The sequence below is a fragment of the Artemia sp. Qi Xiang Cuo genome, chromosome 18, assembly GCF_049724085.1.
Source record: "Artemia sp. Qi Xiang Cuo chromosome 18, ASM4972408v1, whole genome shotgun sequence".
In the NCBI taxonomy this organism is placed as follows: Eukaryota; Metazoa; Arthropoda; class Branchiopoda; order Anostraca; family Artemiidae; genus Artemia; species Artemia sp. Qi Xiang Cuo.
Window position 1 is genome coordinate 56,746,916 of NC_142811.1, and position 26,894 is coordinate 56,773,809.

Below are 26,894 nucleotides of genomic sequence, written 5' to 3' on the forward strand. Positions count from 1 at the left end.
TCTACAGAGGAGCTCAACATTGTTTTCGTGTCATGCCTAGTATGTACATACTAGAAATCGATATTTACATCAGAATCTAGTATCTGACAAATTACACTTTATCAGTGAAAATGATCAGCAACACGATGCAATGAGCATCATCACCTCATTCTTTAAATAAAGACGGTAAAAATACATAGAGCAAAACAACGTTTTTGCATTTTTCTCGGAACTTAATCAGATGTATATACTAGGTTTTGTCGGAGGACAGCCGACCTTGTGACTTGACCTAGCTTTACTTCTCAACTGTGTTCTGTATAATACACAAGTACAATTTGAGCAGTGTTCTCAATATAAAATATGCTTTAGCATTGGAATATGGTAAAAAGTTGAAACTAATAGAGCCGTAGGCGTCAAGAAAAGATTACAAGACTTGACTTAGCTCTCACTTCTTGGCTGTGGTTGCTATAATAGAAAAGTACATGATGTGAGATATGGGTGATATAAAATATTCCTTAGCATTGGAGTATGCTAAAAAGCATAAACTAATAAAGTTTTAGATGCTAAGAAAAGAATTTTAATAAAGAAATTCAGAACAATCCTTAGAAATCCTCAGAAATCAACTTGTGAGATGGTTATGGATTTGTATCGTCAAGGACCGCAACCATCAATGACCCTAAGCACCAAGGTTTTTTTCAAGTTTTTTTAACTTTTTTTTATTTTTTTTTATTTTTTTTAACATGGCAATTTTTTTTCAACTTTTTTTCATGTCTTAGAATACTATGAAACATACCTAAAACATAAAAATTCACAATTAATATTTTCTGAATTCAAAATGAGAATGATATAGATATTTTAGTTGTGACTCTTACTATTAGAAAAATGTTTGTAGTAGCAATTTTTTTTAACTCAATTTTTTTGTGCTTAGAAAATTATTCAACTTTTATTTACGAATCTTAAAATGAAATGAAATATGCTTGCGTCTATACCAATCGTACTCTATGCTTGCCCTTAGAGACAACGCGGATTTCCCAGTGGTACTCTATGGCAGGTTATCGACACTACCTAGTTTACTTTATGTACCTAATCAATGACTTTCGCCCATTCAAGGATTAAACGCCTGCATCATATTAAAGTAAAGTGAAAATGAATTATTCGACGATATTGTATAAACAATCTAAAGTCATCGTTGCCTTGAATACTAACAAAGAGATATATTTGAACTATGAAACAAGTAGTAGCGGAGATCATATTGGGAATGTATGCTTACGTTGTCATGACAGTGAGGAGTTAAATTCCTTTGGAGTACCCAGGAATTTCAATCATGCAAATGGTGGATATGTGAAAGTATTATTTCCAGAGAAGTTAGTACACAAAGAGAATGCAAACATCAAAATAAAAGTTGATGAAGAGGGGCAACGTTTAGCTAATGGTTCTGGTAACATGTTACCAGTTGATAGATCTTATCGTCATCTTTCCAGTGTTAGCATTCGAATGTAAGCAAAGGGAAATAGAAGACATGCATACTACTGCACTAATATCATAAATCATATCTTGTCTACGTGCCATAACTGTTACCTCTGTAAAAATAATGGGATAATAGACAATGAAATCTCTAGGAAAAATAAAAAGGGCATTGGCAGACAACATCACTAATGAATACAAACATAAATTAATGGAGAAAAAAGCACAAGCGAACATTATTACTACCCTTGATCATATAGTCAAGGAATCAAATAATACCAAAGACGAAAAGCGTATTGAACCTGTAGATGACACCCCAGTAAAAACTGTGTATGGCTCAAAATGGAATAATGATTATTCTACTGGTAACTCTAGAAGAGAGTAACTCTAGTATCAACAAAAACATGATGAATTAGTTTATGGAACAGATTCAAAATGTCCAAAGTTGCTCAATGATATTAATAATATATAGTAATGTCTGTAATATCTTCATTTTAATGTTCCACATATCATTCTTTCAATAACAAAGAGGAATGCGTTATATTGTTAAGTTTCCATTATTATTAGAGTAGACTAAAACGTCAAACATTTAAAATTCTTATTAAAAGGTCTGATATTTTTCATTTTCTTTAGGAAAAATTAGAGTTGGACTAAAACTTTTTTCTTTTCTTTAAGAAAATTCAGTGGAGAACTTGAACTTTTCTTCACTTCTTTGAGAAAATACAGAATTAAAGCAGAACTTTTTCTCTTCTTGGAGAAAAATTTTGAACCAAAGTTTTACTTTTTCTAACTTCTATGGAAAAATTTAGAATTGAACTGTAACTTTTTTTTCTTTCCTTTTAGAAAATTCAGAAAAGAACTTGAACTTTTCTTCACTTCTTCGAGAAAATTCAGAATTAAAAGTGGAACTGTTTCTCTCCTGGGGGGAAAAATTCAGAAAAGAACTTGAACTTTTCTTCACTTCTCTGAGAAAACTCAGAATTAAAATGGAACTTTTTATCTCCATGGAGAATATTCAGAATTGAACTGTAACTTCTTTTCCATCTTCTACGGAAAAATTTAGAACAGAACTTTTAAATTTTTTCATGTCTTAGAGAAAATTCAGAACTGAAGTGGAACCTTTTTTTTCTTTGGAAAAAATTAGAATTGAACTATAACTTTTTTCTTTCCATTAAGAGAATTCAGAAGAGAATTTGAACTTTTCTTCACTTCTCTGAGAAAACTCAGAATTCAAGTGGAACTTTTTATCTTCATGGAGAATATTCAGAATTGAACTGTAACTTCTTTTCTATTTTCTACGGAAAAATTTAGAACAAAACTTTTAAATTTTTTTCATATCTTTGAGAAAATTCAGAACTGAAGTGGAACCTTTTTTTTCTCTGAAAAAATTAGAATTGAACTGTAACTTTTTTCTTTTCATTGAAAAAAATTCAGAAGAGAACTTGAACTTTTCTTCTCCTTTTTCAGAACACTCATAATTGAAGTGGAAATTTTTATCTTCATTGAGAAAAATCAGAATCAAATACAAATCTTCTCAATCTTCTGCAGAAAAATTTAGAACAGAACTTTAAAGTTTTTCATGTCTTTGAGAAAATTCAGAACTGATGTGGAACCTTTTTATTTTCTTTGGAAAAAATTAGAATTGAACTGCAACTTTTTTTCTTTTCTTTGAGAAAATTAAGAAAGAACATGAACTTTTCTTCAGTTCGTTGAGAAAACTCAGAATTAAAGTGGAGCTTTTTCTCTTCTTTGGGTACAAAAATTAAGAAGAGAACTTGAAGTTTCCTTCGCTTCTTTGAGAAAACATAAAATTAAAGTGAAACCTTTTTTCCTATTGGGGAAAAGTTCAGAAGTGAAGTATAACTTTTTCTATCTTCTATGGAAAAAATTTATTTCTCGTCTTTGAGAAAATTCAGAACTTAAGTGAAAGTTTTCTTTTTTTTTTTATTGAAAAAATTAGAATTGAACTGTAACTTCTTTCTCTTCATTGAGAAAATTCAGAAGCGAACTTGAACTTTTCTTCACTACTTTGAGAAAACTCAGAATTAAAGTGGAACTTTTTCTCTTCTTGGGGAAAAATTCAGAATTGAAGTATGACTTTTTCTATCTTCTTTGGAAAATTTATTTTTCTTATGTTTGAGAAAATTCAGAATTCAAGTGGAAGTTTTTTTCCTTTCATTGGAAAAATTAAAATTGAACTATATTTTTTTCTTTTCTTGGAGAAAATTCAGAAGAGAAATTGAACATCTCTTCACTTCTTTGAGAAAACTCAGAGTTAAAGTGGAACTTTTTATCTTCATGGAGAATACTCAGAACCAAACTATAACTTTTTTTCTATCTTTTACGGTAAAATTTAGAACAGAACTTTAAATTTTTTCACGTCTTTGAGAAAATTCAGAACTGAAGTGTAACTTTTTTATTTTCTTTTGAAAAAATGCTTTTTTCTCTTCTTTAAGAAAATTCAGAAGAGAACTTGATCAGTTTTTCAATTCTTTGAGAAAACTCAGAATTAAAGTGGAACTCTATCTTCATGGCAAATTTACAAACAAAGTATAGCTTTTTTCTATCTTTTACGAGAAGTGGCGCACCACTCTAAGTGAACCTAAATTTTTGCATGTCTCTCTCACTATGACTGTATGTCTGAGTGGGTGTGCTGCCATCTATTACTAGATGTGAAAATCAAAAACAACAGTTAACTTAATGTAACCTAGATAATGGGGTGATATTTTTCCACGCTATTCATTTTAAAATGACTCACAGTAGTGAAAATGTGAAGAAAAACACAAGTTCTCTTCTGAATTTTATCAATGTAGAGAAAAAGGTTACAGTATATTTCTAATTTTTCCAATGAAAAAAAAATCCACTTCAGTTCTGAATTTTCTCAAAGAAGAGAAAATAATTTTTTTACATAGAAGATAGAAAAAGTTATACTTCAATTCTAGATATTCCCCAAGAAGAGAAAAAGTTCCACATTAATTCTGTGTTTTCTCAAAGAAGTGATGAAAAGTTCAAGTTTCGCTTCTGAATTTTTCCCAAAGAAGAGAAAAAGTTCCACTTTAATTCTAAGTTTTCTCAACAAAGTGAAGAAAATTTCAGGTTCTCTTCAGAATTTTCTCAAAGAAAAGAAAAAATTACAGTTCAATTCTAATTTTTCCAATGAAAGCATAAAAAAAAGAAAAATTCCACTTCAGTCTGAATTTTCACAAAGATGAGAATTAAACCTTTCCGTAGAAGATAGAAAAAGTTATACTTCGATTCTGAATTTTTCCAAAGTTCCACTTCAGTTCTGAATTTTCTCAAAGAAGAAAAAAAATTTCTAGTTGTGTTCTGAATTTTTCCGTAGAAGATATAACAAGCTATGTATTGATTCTGAATTTTTCCCTAAGAAGAAAAAAAGTTCCCACTTCATTTCTGAGTTTTCTCAAAGAAATGAAGAAAAGTTCAAGTTCGCTTCTGAATTTTTCCCAAAGAAGAGAAAAAAGTTACAGTTCAATTATAATTTTTTCCAATGAAGGGAAGATAAGTTCAAGTTCTCTTCTGAAGTTTCTTAAAGAAGAGAAAAAAGTTACAGGTCAATTTTAATTTTTTTCAATGAAAAAAAAAGGTTTCAGTTCACTTCTGAATTTCTTCTAGACGAGAAATAAATTTTTTCCGTAGAAGATAGAAAAGTTAAACTTTGATTCTGAATATTCTCCATGAAGAGAAAAAGATCCACTTGAATTTGGACTTTTCCCAAAGAAGCGAAGGAAAGTTCAAGTTCTCTTCTGAATTTTTCCCAAAGAAGAGAAAGAGTTCCACTTTAATTCTGAGTTTTCTCAACGAAGTGAAGAGAAGTTCAAGTTCTCTTCTGAATTTGCTCAAAGAAAAGAAAAATCAATTTTTTCCGTAGAAGATAGAGAAAGTTATACTTCAATTCTGAATTTTTCCCCCAAGAAGAAAAAAAAGTTCCGTTTTAATTTTGTGTTTTCTCAAAGAAGTGTCGAAAAGTTCAAGTTTTCTTCTGAATTTTCCCCAAAGAAGAGAAAAAGTTCCACTTTAATTCGGAGTTTTCTCTATGAAGTGAAGAAAAGTTCAAATTCTCTTCTGAATTTTATCAAAGAAAAGAAAAAAGTTACAGTTCAATACTATTTTTTCCAAAGAAAATAAAAATGGGTTCCACTTCAGTTCTGAATTTTCTCAAAGACGTGAAAAAAATTTAAAGTTCTGTAGTAAATTTTTCGTAGAAGATAGTAAAAAGTTATACTTCGATTCTGAGCCTTCTCCATGAAGATAAAAAGTTCCACTTTAATTCTGAGTTTTCTCAAAGAACTAAAGAAATGTTCAAGTTCTCTTGTAAATTTTCTTAAAGAAGTGGAAAAAAGTTAGTTCAGTTCTGAATTTTTCCGCATCAGTTCTGATTTTTCTCAAAGAGATGAAAAAAAAATTTAAAGTTCTGTTCTAAATTTTTCGTAAAAGATAGAAAAAAGTTATACTTTGACTGTGAATATTCGCCATGAAGATAAAAAGTCCCACTATAATTCTGAGTTTTCTCAATGAAGTGAAGAAAAGTTCAAGTTCTCTTCTGAATTTTCTCAAAGAAAAAAATAGTTACAGATCAATTCTATTGTTTTCCAAAGAAAATAAAAAGGTTCCACTTCAGTTCTGATTTTTCTCAGAGGGGAAAAAATTTAAAGTTCTGTTCTAAACTTCTCGTAAAAGATAGAAAAAGTTATACTTTGATTGTGTCGTTGTAATTTATGCCCTGGGGCATATAAGGTGTTTATAGAAAACGTTGTCGTAGCAACTCAAAAAGGGCTCATTGGATTGGAAATTGAATTTGCTAGTGCCCTTTGTAATAGTCGAAAGTGATTGGAAGACTTGAAATTTTTATAGTAAAGTTAGTTGTGGGTACAATGGATTTTTTTTTTTTTTTTTTTTTTAGACCATGGCACTTCGTATCGAAGGAGTTGTCGTAGAAACTTCGAAAAAGGTTCATTCGATTGAAAATAGAAAGGGCTAGTGCCCTTTTTAATAGTTGAAAGTGATTGGAGGGCAACTAATCCCCTTCCCACGCCCACCCTCCCATTTGCCCATCATGTTTAAAAACTAAATGTTGCCTTAAGATTAAATCAAAACTCACTGTGTTAATGCTAATCCCAAATAAGGCATCTCAGCAGTATCCCAAGAACGACTGAGGGTATAATGTTCAAACTTTCGGGGCTACTTCTGCTCTTAAAATTTAACCAAATTAAAATAGCGTAAGTGTATCCAAGCTGTCAAAGAAAGTAAACAGATTTGTTTGCGAATGGTATCAAGTTTTCTATTTCAGGTCAACTAGAGGGGTTATGAAACTAAATTAAGCACTACTATTCGTGGCCAGATTTTCACAAGGGTGAATGCTGTTAAAAATTGTTGAAAAATTTGCTACAGCATACAAATAGCAGGCCAAACTATAGTCTTTGAAAAAACGAAAAGATTTAAACTATTATTTTCTTTTTCCCTGACGAGACTATGTCAATATAAAACGAACAGAAATTAATTTAAAAAACTTTCTCCACATAATAAGTTTTTCAAATAAAAGTAAACAACTCCATTAAACCAAAAATGAGCAAAAATAAAATCAAATAATCCACCTAGCGTGAAACTACCACAAATCAGCATCGAGAAATAAATGAAACCCAAAACAAACAGAAATTACAACAAATAACCGAGTCAAACTCAAAACGAGCAGAAATTAACATGAGTTGGGCTCAAAACCCCTATGCCTTCCCAAGGTCAGAACATAATTTGCACTTTACTGAAAAAATACAAAGTAATATGCATTTTCAGTTTAATATACATATACTGATATTTATTAATCAAAATGTTAATATTTTTTGATTTATTAAAGTTATAAAACTAAAAACATTAATTTTTCCGCGGGGGTATTTTCCGCGGGGAGGGGTTATTTTCTGGGGGGGGGGGGTATTTTCCGGGGGTATTCGCCGGGGGAGGGGTAAACGCCGGCCACCTTATAAGTCACCTACTGACTAGCAGAAACTAGAATGGTACTGTAACAAAAGAAAGTTGTTTAAGGGCTCATTTAAAAGCTTATTAATTTAAAAAAACAAAGTTTTTCCGAAGGAAGTAAAGACCGAAGTTGAAACTTAAAACGGACTAAAATAATTACTTCACATCCTATTTAATATATATTAATATAACTAATACAAATAAACTCACTAATTATGTTTCCCTTTGCTTTTATGATTATGCAAAACTAGCGCTTTACTGAAAACACAAAAGTCAAGTATAAAAAACAGGATTATTGATTTAAGAGTCAAAAGTGAGTGTGTAGACACTAAACGAATCTATGAAGCTTTTCATAGTCTTACACCATTTGTGACATTAGCAACTTACAGTATACAATTAAAATTATCTTAAAAACATAAGCGTAAAACTAAATTTTTTTTTGTAACCGCGAAGTAATTGAAGAGGATACAGAAATATTGGATTGATTTATCAAGCAGCATTTGCTCTCACCAGCTATAATACCAATTGTGGGTAATATACAATCTTAAATTGTAAGAAATATGCTTTAGTATTACTTGAAATGAAGATCAAATAAGACATAATATGAACTCTGGAAATCTGATTATTTATCTCTATACAACAGTGAATTTCAAGCTATGATACAAATTATAAAGCTAGTATATAGTCATAACACTATCAAGATGGCTCTACTTCGAACTTGTGTACAAAGTAATCATGACATGTCCTTTTCAGAAGAAAAACGATAGCCAGTCATTGAACTGGGTCATTGTGCAGAAGTGATACCAAATTAAAAGTAAAAAAATAAATAAAGCAACAATCTTAAAATGGATTGTTGCTTTATCTTAAAAGGGATTGATCCTAAAAGGGATTGATCATATTTTTATTCTGTAAAAAGTGTCCTTAATTGGTTTGCTTTTACTGTGCCAAAACTCCTATATTATTTCGTGTTTCAAACAGTTCGTGATAACGAACTGTAAGTAAGGAGCGACCCGGCTCAATGGTAACCGAAACTCTAAAACACGGAACTTTTATACCAATATATACATCAAAAGAATCAGATTTTAATGCTGATTTCAAATATATAAGTTTCGTCAAGTTTCATATATAAGTTTCGTTATGCTAAAGTTTGACTTTCTCACAACTCTTTTTTTTTTTTTTAAACAATAAAAAACTTTAGCGCAAAGAGCGAGGCGTTGAGGAGAGGACAGGCCCTTTCATATACGGAATAATTTCTATTTGTTTTAAGTTTTAATGTTGCTCCTTATTTTCAGTTTAAAAAACTTAGTTTTTTTTATTTAATTTAGTAAAGCGCTAGTTTTTTTTATAATCATAAAAGCATAGGTAAACATAATTAGTTGGTGTATTTGTATTGGTTTTATTGGTATATGTTAGATAGTTTGCAAAGTAATAGTTTTTGTCAGTTTTAAGTTTCAACTTTGCTCTTTACTACCCTCAGAAAAACTTTGTTTTTTTTAAAATTAATCTTTGTTCGTCTTTGATTAAAATTTAATGTAGAAACACGGCTGCCATGATCTTTTTTATTTATACGGAATAATGTTTGTTCGTTTAAAGTTTTAATGTCACTCCTTAGTTTCAGTTGAAAACTTATTTTTAATATAATTTATAATCATCACTGATCTAGGGGAGATAAGACACCTAAAAATGCTGCAACCAATCTTGGCAGCTACGAAAAACTTTCAGCCTCCATACTTCATGATCCATACTTCACAAAACAATAATATTTTTCAGGAATGTTTGTTTTTTGATGAGCTAAGACCTGCTTTTACCCGGCCGACTTCACCTGAAAATGCCATAATGAAGAAAGGGCTTTATAAATTGCCTATTGACTAGCAGAACTAGACGGCTACTGTAACAAAAGAGAGCTTCAAAAGGGCTCATTTGAAAGCTTATATTTATATCAAATCATTTTTTATAAATTTGACTTAACAGCACATTCCCATAAATTGCACCTTCGGTTGTTTTCCCCATTTTTTTTTTTTTTTTTTTTTCTTTTTTTTTTAATTAAGAAAGTGCCTTATCCAATGAAATGACCAAAAAAGTTGTCAAAGCCTAGGCTGGAGCAAAAAACTAGGGCAAGGACGTCTTTCCTCCTCAATTACCACAGTTAGAACTAGCACCAGGCTTCCTCGCAGAGTGAAGTTTTAAGCTTCAATTCAAAATTGTTGATCATTCAACTTGAGACATGGCACCAAAAGTACCGTTTTAAGTGCCATTTGAAACTTGCAGATAGTGGAATATATAAGAAGAAATTAGATATGTGCAATATTTTTTTACATGAGCTATCAAAAATCTATCTAACATATTCTGGTAGCCTGCTAGCCCACCCCTCGAGAAACGGCATTGAAAGTGACTTTTTTGTGTCATATGGCACTTGCAGACGGCGGAATTTCTATAAACCACGTACATATGAGAAATAGCTTTTTAATGAGCTCTTAAGAATCTCCCTACGATTTTCTAGTAACCTGCTAGCCATGGAAAAAAAGAAGAAGAAAAAAAAGACCCTTTTAACATTTTTTTTTAACTTTTAGTTACTATGGGCTGTGGTTCCCTTTTTACTAGGTTGAAGCTAATGCTTCAATCATGACAAAGAGTTCATTGCAAATTCTCCCAAGAAACTTGTTAACATTGAAATCTGTGAAATCTAATGGACTGTAGAATTTGTAAAAACCTACGAAGCGAAATAATACTCACCATTCCTTGTTCAGTGTCAGATGGCAATTTTTTTTCACTAGGCAGTTTTTTTCAAAATGCGCTTTTAAACTTTTGGTTACTATGGGCTGTGGATCGCTCTTTACTAGGTTGCAGCTACCGCTGGAACTTGTACCAAATAAGGAAAACCCTCTTAAATAAAAAGAGCAATTAAATTGCACGCAAAATGAAACAAAACAAAGTAAATTTTAAACCGCAAGGATTCCTGGCAAAGGTATTAATTTGTTTAATCAATAATATATTTAATTATTATGCATTTAATCTTAAAAGAAATTCAAAATCAAACCAAAATTACTGAAAGATTACATCCATAGATTATAACAGATGTAGACTTGTCTTTATTCAATATCCTACACCCTAGAATAGTTTACAGAAGGAGTAGAGATATTAAAAAAAAAAACCATCCTGCTTCCACAGATACCAAGTTTTGATTTTATAACAGTCATATAAAATGTACTTGTTTCACAATAGGACAATTCTCCCCCTCGAACTTAAATACCTTATATATTCAGGCATTAAAAAAAAAATACAATAGCGAAATAAAAACAAAATATTTCATTTTTCAATGATCTCTGTTTGGATTTTGATGGGCAATCAAACAGTTCATGGTAATGTACTGTATACAAAATTTGCCTGATTTTCTAAATTAGGGGGAAGGACCCCCCTCGAATTCATATAATTTTAATGAAAATCACACCATCAGATTCAGCGTATCAAAGAACCCTATTGTAAAGGTTTCAAGCTCATATCTGCAAATATTGTGTAATTTTGTAATTTTTGCTAGAAGATTGTCTGTGTTTGTTTGTTTTTACCCTAGGGGTTATAGTAGCGACCCAGTGGGCCTACACTGTCGAGAGAGGGTCCATTCTAATGGAAATGAAAGGCTCTAGTACCCTTTTTAAGTAACCAAAATAATGACCAAAAGTGACCAAAATGTAGACCGGGGGGGGGGAAGTTGAAAACTCTAGAAACAGTAGACCTGGCAGTGGATGAAGATAGAATAGAGTTTCACCCCCCACCCACTAAAATACGAATGATTGAAGAAATATATATCGATGGTGATAGTATAGAGTTTCTCACCCCACCCGCTAAAAGACGGAAAGTAGATGTCAGCATAGAGAGATCAGCAGTTGATGACGATGATGATGTCAAAATAATAAAAACGATACAATATATAGATCTTTATCCTATATTTCAATAAAACACATTTTTTTTTATATATTTAGGAAATTGTGTCTTTTAGAATCATGCTATAGTTTTACAGATAAATATATTAGAAAAAAAAAATTTACTTGTTGCGTGCTGATTTTTTATTCCTGAAATTTGTTGCATGTTTATTTTTTCTCTTCGTGAAACAAGTACGTTGATTTTTTTTTCTACATATTGAAACTAATTTTGTTCATGGAATCTGAGGTTTTTTTTTTTTTTTTTTTTTTTTTTTTTTTCTGACAATTTTTTTTTCTTTTTTAACTTTTTTTAACTTTCTTTTAACTTTTTTTAACTTTCTTTTAACTTTTTTTTTATCCACGCTCAATGTCAGAGTGAATGAATCACAATATCATGAAAACATTACGCACTTTGAACAGAGCTCAGCACAAATTTTCACGGTGGTTGAATTCCGGTCATTACACTGTCTGCTTGTATGGCGGGAGTACTGTCCGCTTGAAAGTGTTATAGCTTAATGGGGGGACTGTCTTGTTGTAATCGTTATAGCTATATGGGGGGACTGTCTTGTTGTAATCGTTATAGCTATATGGGGGGACACTCTGCTCGGAACTGTTATAGCTACATTGGTTACCTCTCTGCTCAGAACTGTTATAGCTGCATTGGCTACCACTCTGCTCGGAACTGTTATAGCTATATGGGGGGACACTCTGCTACCTTAGATTGACACAGTAATGTCCTATCTGTCTTCTCTCTATCATTAATACCGTAATTCCCTACCTGTCTTGTCTCTTAGATTGAACCATTACTACTGTGAACTTTTCAGGGGAAATTTTACACTTTGTGAATATGTTAGAAATCGTATACGAGAGTTGTTTGTCTCACTTTTCTTTACCGATTCAATTTTAGGTATAGAGATTTTAATGGCAAATGTCTAGATTGAGTTTTCGCCAGGATTCAATTATCCAGAGGATATTTCTTTGAGAAGAGGGATTTTTATGTGGAGGTGGAACCAGGTATCCTGGCGTTATTAAAAAAAAACCGATCAGATATTAAATAAAAAACAAGTTTTTTCAACTGAAAGTAAGGAGCGACATTAAAACTTAAAATGAACAGAAATTATTACCTATATGAGGGGGATTGCCTTCTTTTCAACACTTCACTCTTTACGCTAAAGTTCAAATTTTATCCCAATTCTTTAAAAACAAACAACAACTGAAACACAAGGGTCGTTTAATTAGAACAATAAGTAACTTTTTTTAAGTGCCGAAAAACCGCAGCTTGAAGAGCAAGGTATTGAGAAGGGGGCAATCCCCTCATATGCGGAATAATTTCTGTTCGTTTCGAGCTATAATGTTGCTCCTTGCTTTCAGTTGAAAACTTTTTTTATTTAATGAAGCTTAGAGATAAACATTTTTCTGAAGGCAATGAACAAAGTATATTAATTAAAGTAAAAGTATATGAAAATGGAAAAAGTAATTAATTGAAAAAATCACACAAAACAATAGCTTATTTACAAAAACTAAGATATAAACTCCAAGCATTCAGTTCTCTTGAGCAATGCCGAAGCTTTGGACGGATATTTTTTAACAATATCGACCGTTTTGAACCTGGTTATCAAACACCCAAATATTTAATGCCTTTAGACTCAAATGTTTATAAAAAGTTAACGCATTGTCAAAGTAGTTTGCTCAAAGTAAGACATTAAAACTGAGATTAAAGTGCCATATTAAATTATGCTGATGATTTCCTGAGTTCTAACTTATTGTTTTCCCGAATTGAGGAAAATTTTCTCTAATGGTAATTGGCTATTATACGACGGGTCTTTCGTTTAATGAATGTGAAAGTGAAATGCTTGTGCTAGGCCCCTGTTCTTAAAAGCCCCCTGCCGCTTCTGTTAACCGCTAATCAAATTTGTGTCGCGTCTAGTACTATTACTTATCTTGGCCGTTTAAACTTTTTTATGAAATTCTTGGAACAAGAAATGTGTTTGCAGTTCGGGTCATGTTATCTTCGTATTTTATATTGGATTTTAGAAACTTTAAGTAGCAACGAGCTCAGTAGAATTTATGATGTTTTGTCGTCTGGAAATGGAAATCAGAATATTAGGTTTCTAATACCAGAAAAGTGGAACTCGGATAATTCTAATTTAAAATAACGTGTTTCTAAGAACCTTGAGAAACATAATTAGCGAAGGGTTTTCAGGAGTTCCTCTCGTGTCTTAATTGAGTCAAGTTCTTGTCTTGTATTTGGTTTCAAACCATATATTATAGACTTTGTATAATAAATGCATAGTTTGTAGTAAAAAGAATCGTGTACCTCCTCCCACGAGAACCCATAGCCCTGAACGATTTGACTTACTAATGTAAACCCATGCCATCATCAAAAGGAAAGTAGGTTTACAGCCTTCCGATTGGGTCAAAATTTAAATCCTTTGGCTCTTGCTCAGTATTTTGCTGAAAAGGTGCGGGCCAGAGATTCCAGTGTAACCCCAAATTATGGAGCTCAGGGTCGTATCCAGGATTTGTGTGGGGGAGTTTACAAAAAAAAACTTTAAAAAACGCATCAAAAATTTGTTTGTATTCATTTTTGCTACATTTTTACGAATCGGACAAACATTTCGGAGAGGGGGTGGTTCAAACTGTAATTGTCTTTTTGAGTTGAACAAAATAATATAAAAATAAGGAAATATATTTTTACTTTGAAATGAGTTGAATTTACTTGTCTACAAATGCACATACTGAAATTTATGTACAGGAATTACCTTTTTATGGCTTTTACAGACGTCTTGTTTTTCGCCTGTAAAAGCAAGTGAAAAAAGAGACGTTTGTACATTGAAAGTGTTTTGAAATGACCTTCCCCTAGTCTGGTTTTTAATTCCCGCGTCCGTATTTCTTCTATTTTGTTTTTTTTTTTTTTTTTGTTTCCTAGTAATACTCTAGCTGTGAATGCAAATTCATCGTGACACAAAGCCACCTGACGCCAACAATAGGCAAACACATCGCTGTTTCTTGGCTATAGAAACCCCAATGATTGCCGATCCATAAGGCTAGCTAGCCTATACTATTGTTTAGTATTGTTTTTTTTGACTATTTATAGCCATGAAATATTAGCCGAATTGCAGTTGTGTTTTCTTGTTCTTTTTTAATAATTCAATCTCATCCCCACTTTGCTTTACTTTACATGGATACCCATCACGACAGACTATTTTTACTAAGCTATCTTGACAGGAATAACAGTAAGATTTAGACCCCGGCGCCGCGCCGATGAGGGAAGACCGGCGGCTGCGGGGCCAAAAACAGCGTGGCGTGCCGCTGCCAGTCAGTTTTCGTCGGCGCGCCACCGGTGCGCTCAATGTTTACCGCCAACATTAATCTTATAATCATTCGTTCTCAAATCACAGCTATAATTTACAACAGATTCGAGCCTATTCATGAATTCAAAAATTCACAAGTCGCTGGCTGGAAACTGGTCTTCTTTGTTATTCGTCAAGAGAAGTAGACATGAGGTAGAAACGAAATGGATGTAGAGTTTCGGAACCCTTGCATAATACGAGTAGTTGAAGTATCTATTAGCTATGTATTCTTAACATAAATAATTATCAAATTAGTAGTTTTCTTCATCGAGTATTGCTGCATGCAAAACTTCAAATACCGTATCGCAAAATTCGTCAGTTATCTGGGTAAAAACTTTGAATATAACTTTGAACTTAGAAGCTTAATTTTTTCATAATGCCCTTGTCTATACCTGTTTTGTCACCTTTAAAACAGTTGAAATGGGCGACTTTGATATTGATTGTTTTTTTGTTTTTTTTTTACTTTTTTGGATTCTTAAAAAGACTTCTTGTATTAAAAACTGGTTTTTGATAACAATTAAAAAAAAATGCATTTCAAAGTTTTTTTGGCTTCTTTATAGAATATGTCATGTAGGCTAAGGCTGAACTGCTGTTTTTTTATTGCATTTGGCTGCTCTTTTGGATATTATTCGTTTCTTCTTTTACGGATTCATTCCAAATTATAAATTGATAAATACCTAATATCAGTCAAATTATAAACTGCATCTAAAAGGAGTAAATTTATCAAATTGAAAAACACATGATGAACACTTCACATGAGAACACTTCAATTACAATGAAGCAAAAAACACTTAATGGTTTATTCCGTATGAAGAAAAATTAAGTACCAGCTATTTTCTGGTAAAAAAAAGAAAAGCTCACCAGTTTTAAATGTAAATAAATGAAATAATATGCAGACTGAAGTAGCCCCAGGAGGATGTTGAGATTTTCATCCTAGTTCGTCACTTTAAATCCAAGCAAAATGTTAGGTCACTTAGTATCAGTTATTGAGTTTAAGCTTTGATTTTCAAATGCTCAAAATTAACCAAATTTAAGAAAGTCGCAACAATAAGTCATCTGTGGTCAAAATACTCAAAGACTCCTCTTTGATTCCCACCCATTCTCAAAGCTTCTGCTCTGGTCATTTCCATGGAAATCTCCAAAGAGTTTCTTTTTAAAATAGCTTTGAAGCGTTCCCTTAGGGGTATTTAGCCTTTTTTGCTTTTCTTCAAAGCTTTGAATAAAATGTTATAATATTCCAAATGTTACATTTGTTATATTTGTGTATATTTTTGTTAATCATTTGTGGGGTGATTGAATTTTTTAAACCACTGTAGATACGTAAGAACGTTGTAACATCTAGTACCTTGAGGTCAAAAGACTGTCAAAGACTCCTCCTTGAACCTCCCAAATTGAAAGCTTTTATTATGACCTGGCCTTTTAATGTAACTTGGGCACTAGACTAAGGGCACCATTGTCACTCGAGCGCAACGTTACGTGGGGATGTCGATATCACTTTCGTCACACCAATTCGTTTTAGTGTGAATCTGCCTGGTACTTATTAATGAATGTTTAAAAATTAAACCCGTTTCATCAATCAAACATTTCGTGGTAACGAACTGTAAGTAAGGAGCGACCCGGCTCAATGGTAACCGAAACTCTAAAAAACGGAATTTTGATACCAATAGATGCATGAAAGGAATCAGATTTTAATTCTGATTTCAAATATATAAGTTTCATCAAGTTTAATCGTACCCATCGAAAGTTACGCGCCTGAGAAAATTTGGCTGATTTTCGAAAAAAGGAGGAAAGACCCCCTAAAAGTTATAGAACCTTAATGGAAATAACACCATCACATGCAGCTTATCAGAGAACCCTACTTTACAGGTTTCAAGATTCTATCTTCAAAATTATGGAATTTTCAATTTTTTTCCAAAAGAAAGATCATGGATGCTTGGGAATTTGTTTTTTTGTTTGTTTTTTTTTCCCCAGGGGTAATCGTATCGACCCAGTGCTCCTAGAATATCATGGGTGGGCTCACTCGAACGGAAATTAAAAGTTCTAAAAAGAGTCACCCGATCAAAATTTTGAGATAGCCATTTTGTTCAGCATGGTCGAAAATATGATAACTATGTCTATTAGGATGACTTAATCCCTCGAAGCCCCCAAGGGGAGGGCTGAAAGTAATGAACTTTACCCAATGTTAACATATAGTATTGGTTATTGGAAAGTATACAGACGTTTGCAGGGGGATTTTTTTCTGTTAGTGGGGGGTGGGGGTGGTTCGGGGGTTATATGGGAGGATCTTTTCATGAAGGAAGTTGTCGTGGGGGAAGGGACATTACTATGAAGGGGGCGCTTGATTTCCCATCATTATTTAAGAAAAAAATCAGAAATTAAACATAAAAAAACAAGTTTTTCAACTGAAAGTAAGGAGCAACATCAAAATTTAAAACGAACAAAAAATATTTGCTATATGATTGGGTTCATCTTCTTGTCAATGCCTCGCTCTTTAAGCCAAAGATTTTTTAATACTTTTATAAGAGCTATTTATTCTAATTAACGGCCTTTGTGATTAAGGGGTCATTTTTAAAGAATTGGATCAAAATTCGAGCTTTAGCGTAAAGAGCTAGGTATTGACTAGGGTTACGTAAGTTAATTTGTAAATTACGTCAGAACCAAATTTAAAGACAGCCATTTAGCAAAAGAAAAGTAAATTTTTATGCAAATTTTGTTTACTTATTCAATGACGGTGAGCCAAAATAAAAGCTGCTTTAATTAAAAAACTATCAGAAATTAAATAAAAACAGAACAAGTTTTTTTAACTGAAATAAGGAGCGACATTAAAACATAAAACGAATAGAAATTGTTCCGTATATGAACGGGGCAGTCCCCTCCTCATCGCCTCGCTCTTTACGCAAAAGTTTGACTCTTTCATACAACTTTTTTTTTAACAATAAAAAACTTTAGCGTAAAGAGCGAGGCGCTGAGGAGGGCACATCCCCTTTCATATACGGAATAATTTCTGTTTGTTTTAAGTTTTAATGTCGCTCCTTACTTTCAGTTTAAAAAAAGTTTTTTTTTTATTTAATAAGATAAAAAAACGAGTTGGACGCATATATCCCATTCCCTTTGGACGATAAAATCATGCAAATGCTGTATCGAGTATAACTCACGAAAATCTTGTTAATTTGTATCAACTTTTCAACTTTTTGGCATCCCTGCTTTAAATTAAAAAAAATCAAGGTACTATCACTTAAATATAATAACTCCCTATGCCCCCCCTCTGGATACTATCTTGATAGGATACCGTCTCTGCTTTAAATAAGGAAAAATAATTAACTTACTGGCACCCCTGCTTTCAAAAAAAATGAGGTATTATCATTTATATATGATAGCTCACTACACCCCCCCCCCCTCTGGATACCACCTTGATAAAATGTCGTCTCTGCTGTAAATGAAAAAAAAAACTTTTTGAGATGCCTGCTTTCAATAAAATATTTCGTGATATTATCATTCAAATGTAATACCTCCCTACCCCCCCCCCCCCTCTGGATACCACCTTAATAGGATACCGTCTCAGCTTTTATTAGAAAAATAAGTTACTTAATAATTAGCTAGGTCACTATATGGTTAAAACAAACACGCAAAATAACGTTAAACAACTTAGTGTTCCTTGACAAAATTGAGGGTATGAGTAAAGGGGTACAAAGAAAACAACAAAAATGTCAAAATTATTCAGATATACCTCAAGCTATTCGAAAACTGTCATAGATGTCATAGATAGTCATAGATTCGCTGTGGCATTCAATAAGATCCAAAGAATCTAATTAAAAGGGAGCACACACAAAAGCCAAATTAGGCCAGTAGCCTATGAGAAATCGCGAAATACCCGAGACAATGAACACGTCCTAATGGGGGGCCCTGGGTCCATCAAAATATTTCAACGGTTTCCCAGGGAATTTGATATCATTTTCTTCTGTCTCCACTTTAAATGGATAAAATAATTATCTTTTTGGCATCCCTGCTTTCAATAAAAAAAAATGAGGTATTATCATTAAAAAATGATAGCCCCCTATCCCCCCCCCCTATATGCAATAATTTACAATTTATTTATGAATCATATTTTTGGGGTGACTGCCGGTTCAATATTTAATTCCCCAACCTTGTACATAGCATAGTCTATAGCTAAATTTTGTCTCAATAGAAGGTTTTTTTTTTGGTGGGGGGGGGGGGTAAAAAAATTTAAGATAGAAGATTGTATATAATATCTGGCATTCAGCAATTGAGTATTAAACATTAAGAAAATCTTATCTAAAAACGGCAAAAAAAAAAATCTGCAAACTTACAATTCAGCTGTAGAAACAATCTGTCGGCTGTCAATTTCAAAATCCAACTGAAGGCTGAAGCTGTATAGTAGTGAATTCATTCTATGATTCTATTCAACTTGAAAATAAAATTCTTGACCACGAACGATGTAAGAAATAGCAATTGGGAAACTGCAACTCAATTCATAAAGACGATTCTGTTTTTTGTCAACACATGAAGAACTGTGTATATTGCAATATTTGCAATTGCATATTGCATCTGTCTGGTTTTTATGCAAATTAACAAAAGAGAAGGAAATTAATGAACGAGAGAGTAGTGGAGAACTATGGTATGCACTGTAATATTTGGCAGGGAAAGTCACTGGTGTTAAATCGCTAGGGGTGGCACCGTGATTGCGTGATTTTCGGGGATTCGGGGGACCAAATTTTTTTTCAAGGTGACGCATAGATTTTCGGAAAAATACCCGAAAATTCGGGGATTGTGCTAGCCCTGCTTGATTTCTAATCAGGAAAATCGAAATACTAAACCACACGAGAAGGAAAAGCTCTGACTTAGCGGTTGAAGCAATAAAGAATTGCCGCAAAATTAATTTAAGGCCAACCGAACGCCGCAGCCTCGGTCGGCGGTGGCACGCCTGTGGCGCGCCGGTGGCGTTACGACACTTCGGCGTTGTTCGAGCGGGTCTCTCGACGGCGGCGTTCGGTCGATCCGCCGGCGCGGTGCCGGGGTCTAGTAATATTGCATTCATTAACAGTAGTCGCGGTCTCAGCAAGTAGAATAATTTGTTATCTATTTTGCAATTCTATTCTAGAGAGTCTCTAGTCCCTCGCAAGGAATCAATTTTTTAAATAAAATCATATTTTGTATTGTTTCTATTAAGTTTTAACACGGAACCAATTTCTAGCTTATAATTAATATTTTGGGGCAATGGAGACATATTACAGGATTTTTTTAATGTCGTATTAGTTATCGAATAGTCACAGTATATTAATAAAAGTGAAACAATCGTTTTTGGCCATTTTTATATAAATTAAGACAGAAACCATTCATAGTTAAGATCATACTTCCCAGGATCATTTCTGTAGTATGATTGCCTAGGTTTCGCTGGGAAAGCTTCGCTTCCATAATCCACTATGATGAGTGGCTACGCCATCTTTGAGCGGGAGGAAGACTGGTTTTGCATATGTCGGAATTGTGTCGTCGAGGATCGTGCTTGGCTGATGTAATGGTTGGCTGGGGTGAGATAGATGTGTTCCGAGTAGTTATAGAAGTATTGACTCAAAAGATGTATTACACTGCACTCAGATATCTTTCTTGCCATAAATTTGAATACTATTACTGTAAAATTTTGTGTCAGCTCATAAATTAACCTGAACTTATGTTGCATATTTACAAGTAGTCCAGCTGTAAGTTGTATCAAAGTGTCATATACTAAGATCAGATGATTAATATAGCAATAAATTATGTAGTTTCAATGATTATTCAGTAACACTTTCTTGCTAGAAAGTCTGTCGTGGTTGAAATAATGGATTCTTTTAAATGGCAGAAAAATCAACAAAAAATGTGGTAGGAATTCCCATATTCAGTTTTCACAGATTGACGCAATATTTATACAACCAGTACCGCCTTATTGCCGTGTGCGTTTTGAAAAATAAGCACTAATTATGAAATAACTAGACGAAAAATTTTACCTAAAACTAATTTAATTAGACTTAAACGAACCAAGTGGGTGTCGTGATTCAAATTAACGTAACCTTACCCCTCCCCCCTAATGTTCAAATATATTGCCCAAATTATACAAGTCCAATACATTCTGTCGCCCTTTATTATTTGTTCTTGTGTGGCTATGAAACAGGTCAGCTTAGATCTTTCATCAAGCGAACTCCTCGAGTGTGTTCTGTATTGTACGGGAGTGCCGCCATCGGTATAACATATAGCTAATATAATCGGATGTTAATCACGGGTGCCACTGTTGATGTTTCATCACTATATTTGGTGATGTTACAATTAATTCAGTAGCCTTATTGAAATTTAGATTATTTAACTTTAAACGAATTGATGATTCAATAAGGATCTGTAAATTGACCATATTTGGTTTTCAACAAATTGAAAATTTAATAGTGCAAGACGAACTAGTTTATTGTTCAACAAGTTAAAATTTCAATTCGAATTTGTAAATCTAATATTTTTGTTTTTCAACAAGTTGGAAATAAAATAATGATTGGAGAATTCCGCTATTTTTTTTCACACTGTAATTGTGCGAGAAACTAAAAAAAAAAATAGATAAGGCCTGGGAAAAGCGATTTAGCATAGCTTACCAGACTAGTCTATCTCTGAAAATGTTGGCAGGGAAAAAAGTAGGAAATTTGTGTTACCTTATCACGGCCCAAAACTGACCTTATACGTCCTCAATCCCCCCCCCCTCCCTCGGTCAACAAAACAGTCAACATTCTTCTGTTAATCAAGCGCATAGAAATTTGAACTTGCTTTCTTCAACTGTTGTTGATGCCGTTAGTATTAGCACGTTTAAGAGTACAGTAGTATGTTACCTTATACTTTGCGGCCTTTACGTTCCATCCTGTTTTATTTGCGGCCTTTACGTTCCTTCCGGTTTTTCTGGTAGTCCTATTCTACTGGTCATTACACTCTTTCTTTGTCAGGAGATTTACGCAATTTCAAAGTTCAATGTCTTTTTTTTTAGTGATAAATCAAAACCAGCATGTCTTGTTTCGTTGTTATTCAATTATTTTTTTTGTATATATTCAGGTTTCAAAATAGATTGTTCAACAGTTCTGAATAGGTTATTGAACTTAACACTACAAACATTTTTGTAAACATTTACTTAGAAAATTGATAATTCTAAGCAATTTCTGTTGAGTAAAAATTTTCTCATTATTATAATAATTTGGGATTAGAATAAAATGTTGATTCTTTTAATTAGAGTAAGAGGTACCATTTTGCTTGCGCCCCTGTACCAGACAGGCTTCTAATGGGTACAATCTGGTTTGGTGGGTATAATCTGGTTTGGTGGTTATAATATGGTTTCATGGGTCTAGTCTGATTTGGTGGGTATTATCTGGTTTGGTGGGTATAATCTGGTTTGGTGGGTACAGTCTGGTTTGGTGGGTATAGTCTGGTTTGGTGGGTATAGTCTGGTTTGATGGGTATAGTCTGGTTTGGTTTTTCAAAGATAGTGACTATCCCCATGCATATAGGTAATACTTCTACAGGGCATTACACCTTTTCAAAGAGATTCAAAGCTATGCGTGTCAGAAAACCGTTGCGTCTTGTTTAGCAGCCAATAAATTAAATTATTTTTTTGTATATATTGAAGTTTCAGATTAGAATTTTCTACAGTTTGAATAGTTCATTCATTCTACAAGTATCAAATATTTTTACAAAAATTTATATTGATATGGAATATTCTAAGCCACTTCTGGTGAGTAAAATTTTCTAATTATTATAATAAAAAGAAATCTATTTTTTTGTCTCGTCATTAAGTTGGGGAAGAATTTCCTTTACCTTCCTTACTTACGGTTTTTTTTTCACTGTGTTGTTAGCTCTTTTAAAAAGCATTTCGCTAAATATTCAAAAAACAGGATCAGTCAGTTTCGCTATAATAAAAAGAAATCTATTTTTTTTGTCTCGTCATTAAGTTAGGGAAGAATTTCCTTACTTACGCTTTTTTTTACCGTGCTGTTAGCTCTTTTAAAAAGCTTCATATGTTAATTAAACAGTCCATGTGTTTCAATTTTAGTAAATATTCAAAAAAGAGAGAGGCAGATTCACTTTGATTTTGGCTCATTGTATATGAAAAATTAAAATAGAATTTGCATATTAGTTTCGGCAGATATGAAAGGTGGCCCCTCTCCTCAATATCTTGCTCTTTACGCTAAAGCTGTTAGCGCTTTCACAAAAGCTTCCTATTCTAATTAAAAAGTCCCTGTTTTTTTTTCATCAAATTTCGGTAAATATTCAAAAACAGGGCCAGTCAGTTTCGCTATAAAAATAATCAAATAGTTTTTCATCCTTTCCACCTGAAAAAAGGTGTTAATATTCAAACAAGACGGGTAGTTTCACCAATAAAATAATCAAATCACTACGTTCTTCTACCTGTAAAAGGATTTTTTCTTACTATCTGATTAAGAAGAGCATGTTTACAAATTTGGTGGCTAAAAATAGCTTTCTCAAAATTGAGTTATGAATTAACTAACAAATTAACTTACATAACAAAACTTCTATATTTATATGTTTTTATCAAATTCATTAAGGAGTTTACCCCCTAGTAAATACCTCGCTCTTTACGCTACAGTTCGAATTTTGTTCAAATCACGAACTCTTGTATCACAAATGCCAGTTAATTAGAATAGATACCTCTTTTGAAAGTGCTAAAAAAACAAAAAACTTTAGCGTAAAGGGGCGAGATATTGACTAGAGGGCGACCCCCTTCATATACTTAATAATTTTTTGGTTTAGGTTATGTCGGAGTCTTCCTTCTTCCTTTTTTCTGTGATTTTAAGTATTTCGCAATTTAGATATATAAAAAGTTTTAAAAGCTATGCATATAAAAAAAAAATCTATAATTGTCAACTTTTTGTGTTTGATACTATGGAATTGATGGGCCCAGTTCCCTCCATTAATATTCTGAATAAGTAAAAATTGAAGTACCTAATTAAATTGTGTCATTTTAGAATGTTGTTAATCAAGCATCACAGCAAAAACGCACGAAATTGGACGAAATTCTGGATAACACTGAGACGGGATTAATTGAATCATTGAATGCAAAAATATCAACTGTAATTCGTCTCGCACACCATTACAAAGAAGAGACGTAATCTGGCAACCTAGCTGTGATTATCGACGTATGTTTTAAACAGATATTCTAAAAATATTTTAATAATTAAGTAAATCGACTCCTTATATGCATGCGGTGAATAATGCTATTTCAGGATTGACATGTCAAAAATTTGCGGCACGATATAACTGAATTAGCATGCATATATTTAGGCTAATGAGATACAGGAACCTTCAGAGTGTTAAAAATTTTATAGGCCTGTATACAATTCAAAAATTGCCAGTTTTATTGGAGCTCAAAAATCGTCTGTGGGACATGTACTCGCCTTGTTTTACTAGTTTTAATGGCCTTAAGCTATTACTAAAATCTTTATAAACATCAACTTTGGTGAAAATCAACGCTACCAGTAGAATACCAAATAAAATATATATATAAATATGAAATAAAATCCTGATTCATACAGCCTTGAGCATCCTCAAATTCAATGAGGAAGATTATTCTAGTTGATTTGTACACATACATGTCATGTGTGTGGAGATCTATTTATTTCTTAGAAGGTGGGGAGGGGGATTAGAAGTGTGGATCTAGATCCTGAATTTGGACCAAATTTTGAATGCAGGAAGTTCAAACTGGACCTCAACAGCTCATTACGTTATTTTTATCATTATAAAACAATTTCAATTAAATACACGAGAATATTCAAAGCAAAAGAAGACATTGAACGGAAACCTAACGAGACCTTAATCTCGAAAGGTCATTATTTTATTTTATAATTAAACAATTTCAATCAAATAAACGAGAATATTCAAAATATCATAAGCCTTGGCTATTCTAATTTTAAAATGTTAACTCCAATATGTAACTAAAGAAATAATAATAAATGTTGCGTTTAATGTTCTATTAACCAAACCAATTACCGTTTAACTAGGTTTAGGTAGAGATATTATAGGTCAGAGATATTAAAATGTTAATCTCCCCCACCCCCGATGTGCGTGCGTGTGGGTGTGTGTGTGTGCATGTGTGTGTGTCTGTAAGTGTGTGCGCATGTGTGTGTCTTTGTGTGGGGGGGGGTCGGGGTGTGTGGCGGTGTGTGTGTGTGCGAACGGTACATGCACCACGTCTTCTCGTTAATTAATGAAATAATGCATATTTTACAGATAAAATAAAACCTTTTTTCTATAGTTTAATGAATTAGCCTTTTCGACATTTTTCAACACCGTGAAAGTGTATGTCAGAGATATTAAAATGTCAATCTCCCTGACTGAAATCTAACGAGACCTAAATCTCGAAAGGTCATTATTTTAGTTTATAATTAAACAATTTCAATCAAATAAACGAGAATATTCAAAACATCAAAAGCTTTGGCTATTCTAATTTTAAAATGTTAACTCCAATATGTAAATAAAGAAATAATAATAAATGTTAACTAGGTTTAGGTAGAGATATTATAGGTCAGAGATATTAATATGTTAATCTCCCCCCACCCCTCATGTGTGTGCGTGTGGGTGTGTGTGTGCGTATGTTTCTGTCTTTATGTGCGTGTGCATGTGTGTGTGTGTGTGTGTGTGTGTGCGAGCGGCGCATGCGCCGCCTCTACTCGATAATTCATGAAATAATGCTTATTTCACATAAAAAATAAAACCTTTTTTCTATAAGTAAATGAATTAGCCTTTTCGACATTTTTCAACACCGTAAAAGTGTATGTCAGAGATATTAAATTGTTAATCTCCCCCATCCCCCGATGTGTGTGCGTGTGGGTGTGTGTGTGTGAGTGTGTGTGTGTGCGTGTGTGTGTGTGTGCGTGCGCGCGCGAGTGGTGCTTGCGCCGCATCTACTCTATAATTCATGAAATAATGCTTATTTCACATAGAAAGTAAAACCTTTTTTCTATAGGTTAATGAATTAGCCTTTTGAAATTTTTCAACACCGTAAAAGTGTATGTCAGAGATATTAAAATGTTAATCTCCCCCCATCCCCCGATGTGTATGCGTGTGGGTGTGTGTGTGCGTGTGTGTGTGTGTGTGTGTGTGTTTGTGTGTGTGTACGAGCAGTGCATGTGCCGCATCTACTCGATAATTCATGAAATAATGCTTATTTCACATAGAAAATAAAACCTTTTTTCTATAGGTTAATGAATTAGCCTTTTCGACATTTTTCAACACCGTAAAAGTGTATGTCAGAGATATTAAAATGTTAATCTCCCCCCACCCCCCGATGTGTGTGCGGGTGGGTGTGTGTGTGTGTGTGTGTGTGGGTGTGTGTGTTTGTGCGAGCGGTGCATGCGCCGCGTCTACTCGATAATTCATGAAATAATGCTTATTTCACATAGAAAATAAAACTTTTTTGTATAGGTTAATTAATTAGCCTTGTCGACATTTTTCAACACCGTAAAAGTGTATGTCAGAGATATTAAAATGTTAATCTCCCCCCACCCCCCGATGTGTGTGCGTGTGGGTGGGTGTGTGTGTGTGTGTGTGTGTGTGTGTGTGTGTGTATGCATGTGCGCGTGTGTAAGTTTGTTATTAACAAAATTTGTAATTTATTATGCGTTGTTTTTTAAATAATGATGTAAGCAAAAATTTGTAATTTATTACTAATTTGTCATATGAACTTAAATCAAAACAAGAAAAAAAAAATTGCTTGATAAAAAAAAAGAAAAAAAAAGAAAAGTGTGCTATAATTGTTATAAAAATTTCGTGAATGAAAAAAAAACTTGATCCATTCATTTTATAGTTTAATCTGGTAGCTGTAAAAACTTTTGCCTGCCCTGGTCCTGAACTTCAAAGTATCATGGGCAATTGTCCCCTATCACCGGATGATGATGTTAGTGAAGGTACGTTATTTGATATCCCCCTGGATTTTCAATTTACAGCTGAACAAATGGACAGTCTTATGCAAATTGTTGGAACTAACTCTTCCGGTGACATTTTTGACGACAACTTTTCTGTTAGTGAATTGGATCCTGTACAATCTGGTGCAGGACATGAAAATAGTGCTATGTCCTCAGAATTACGTGCATTTTATTTGTTAGCGTCTGATCTAGGTCACTTACAAACTTATAGGGTAGATTTTAACCCTCCCGAGGAAAAC

The 26,894-nt window shown here is 33.1% G+C and overlaps 1 protein-coding gene and 1 non-coding gene across 2 annotated transcripts in view; both read left to right on the plus strand.

Annotated features, from left to right (window-relative positions):
- The window catches only part of LOC148941686 (lysosomal dipeptide transporter MFSD1-like), a 167,856-nt gene that overhangs the window by 88,405 nt on the left and 52,557 nt on the right, over window positions 1-26,894 (plus strand). The window contains exons 5-7 of the mRNA XM_089104223.1: window positions 1,116-1,326; window positions 23,701-23,805; window positions 26,538-26,637. Of these exons, the coding sequence (XP_088960349.1) occupies window positions 1,116-1,326; window positions 23,701-23,805; window positions 26,538-26,637 (416 nt within the window). The remainder of the gene's footprint in view (window positions 1-1,115; window positions 1,327-23,700; window positions 23,806-26,537; window positions 26,638-26,894) is intronic.
- On the plus strand, window positions 20,064-20,272 carry LOC148941687 (small nucleolar RNA U3). The gene has a single exon (XR_016143325.1). It is a non-coding gene; the product is annotated as a small nucleolar RNA U3 (small nucleolar RNA).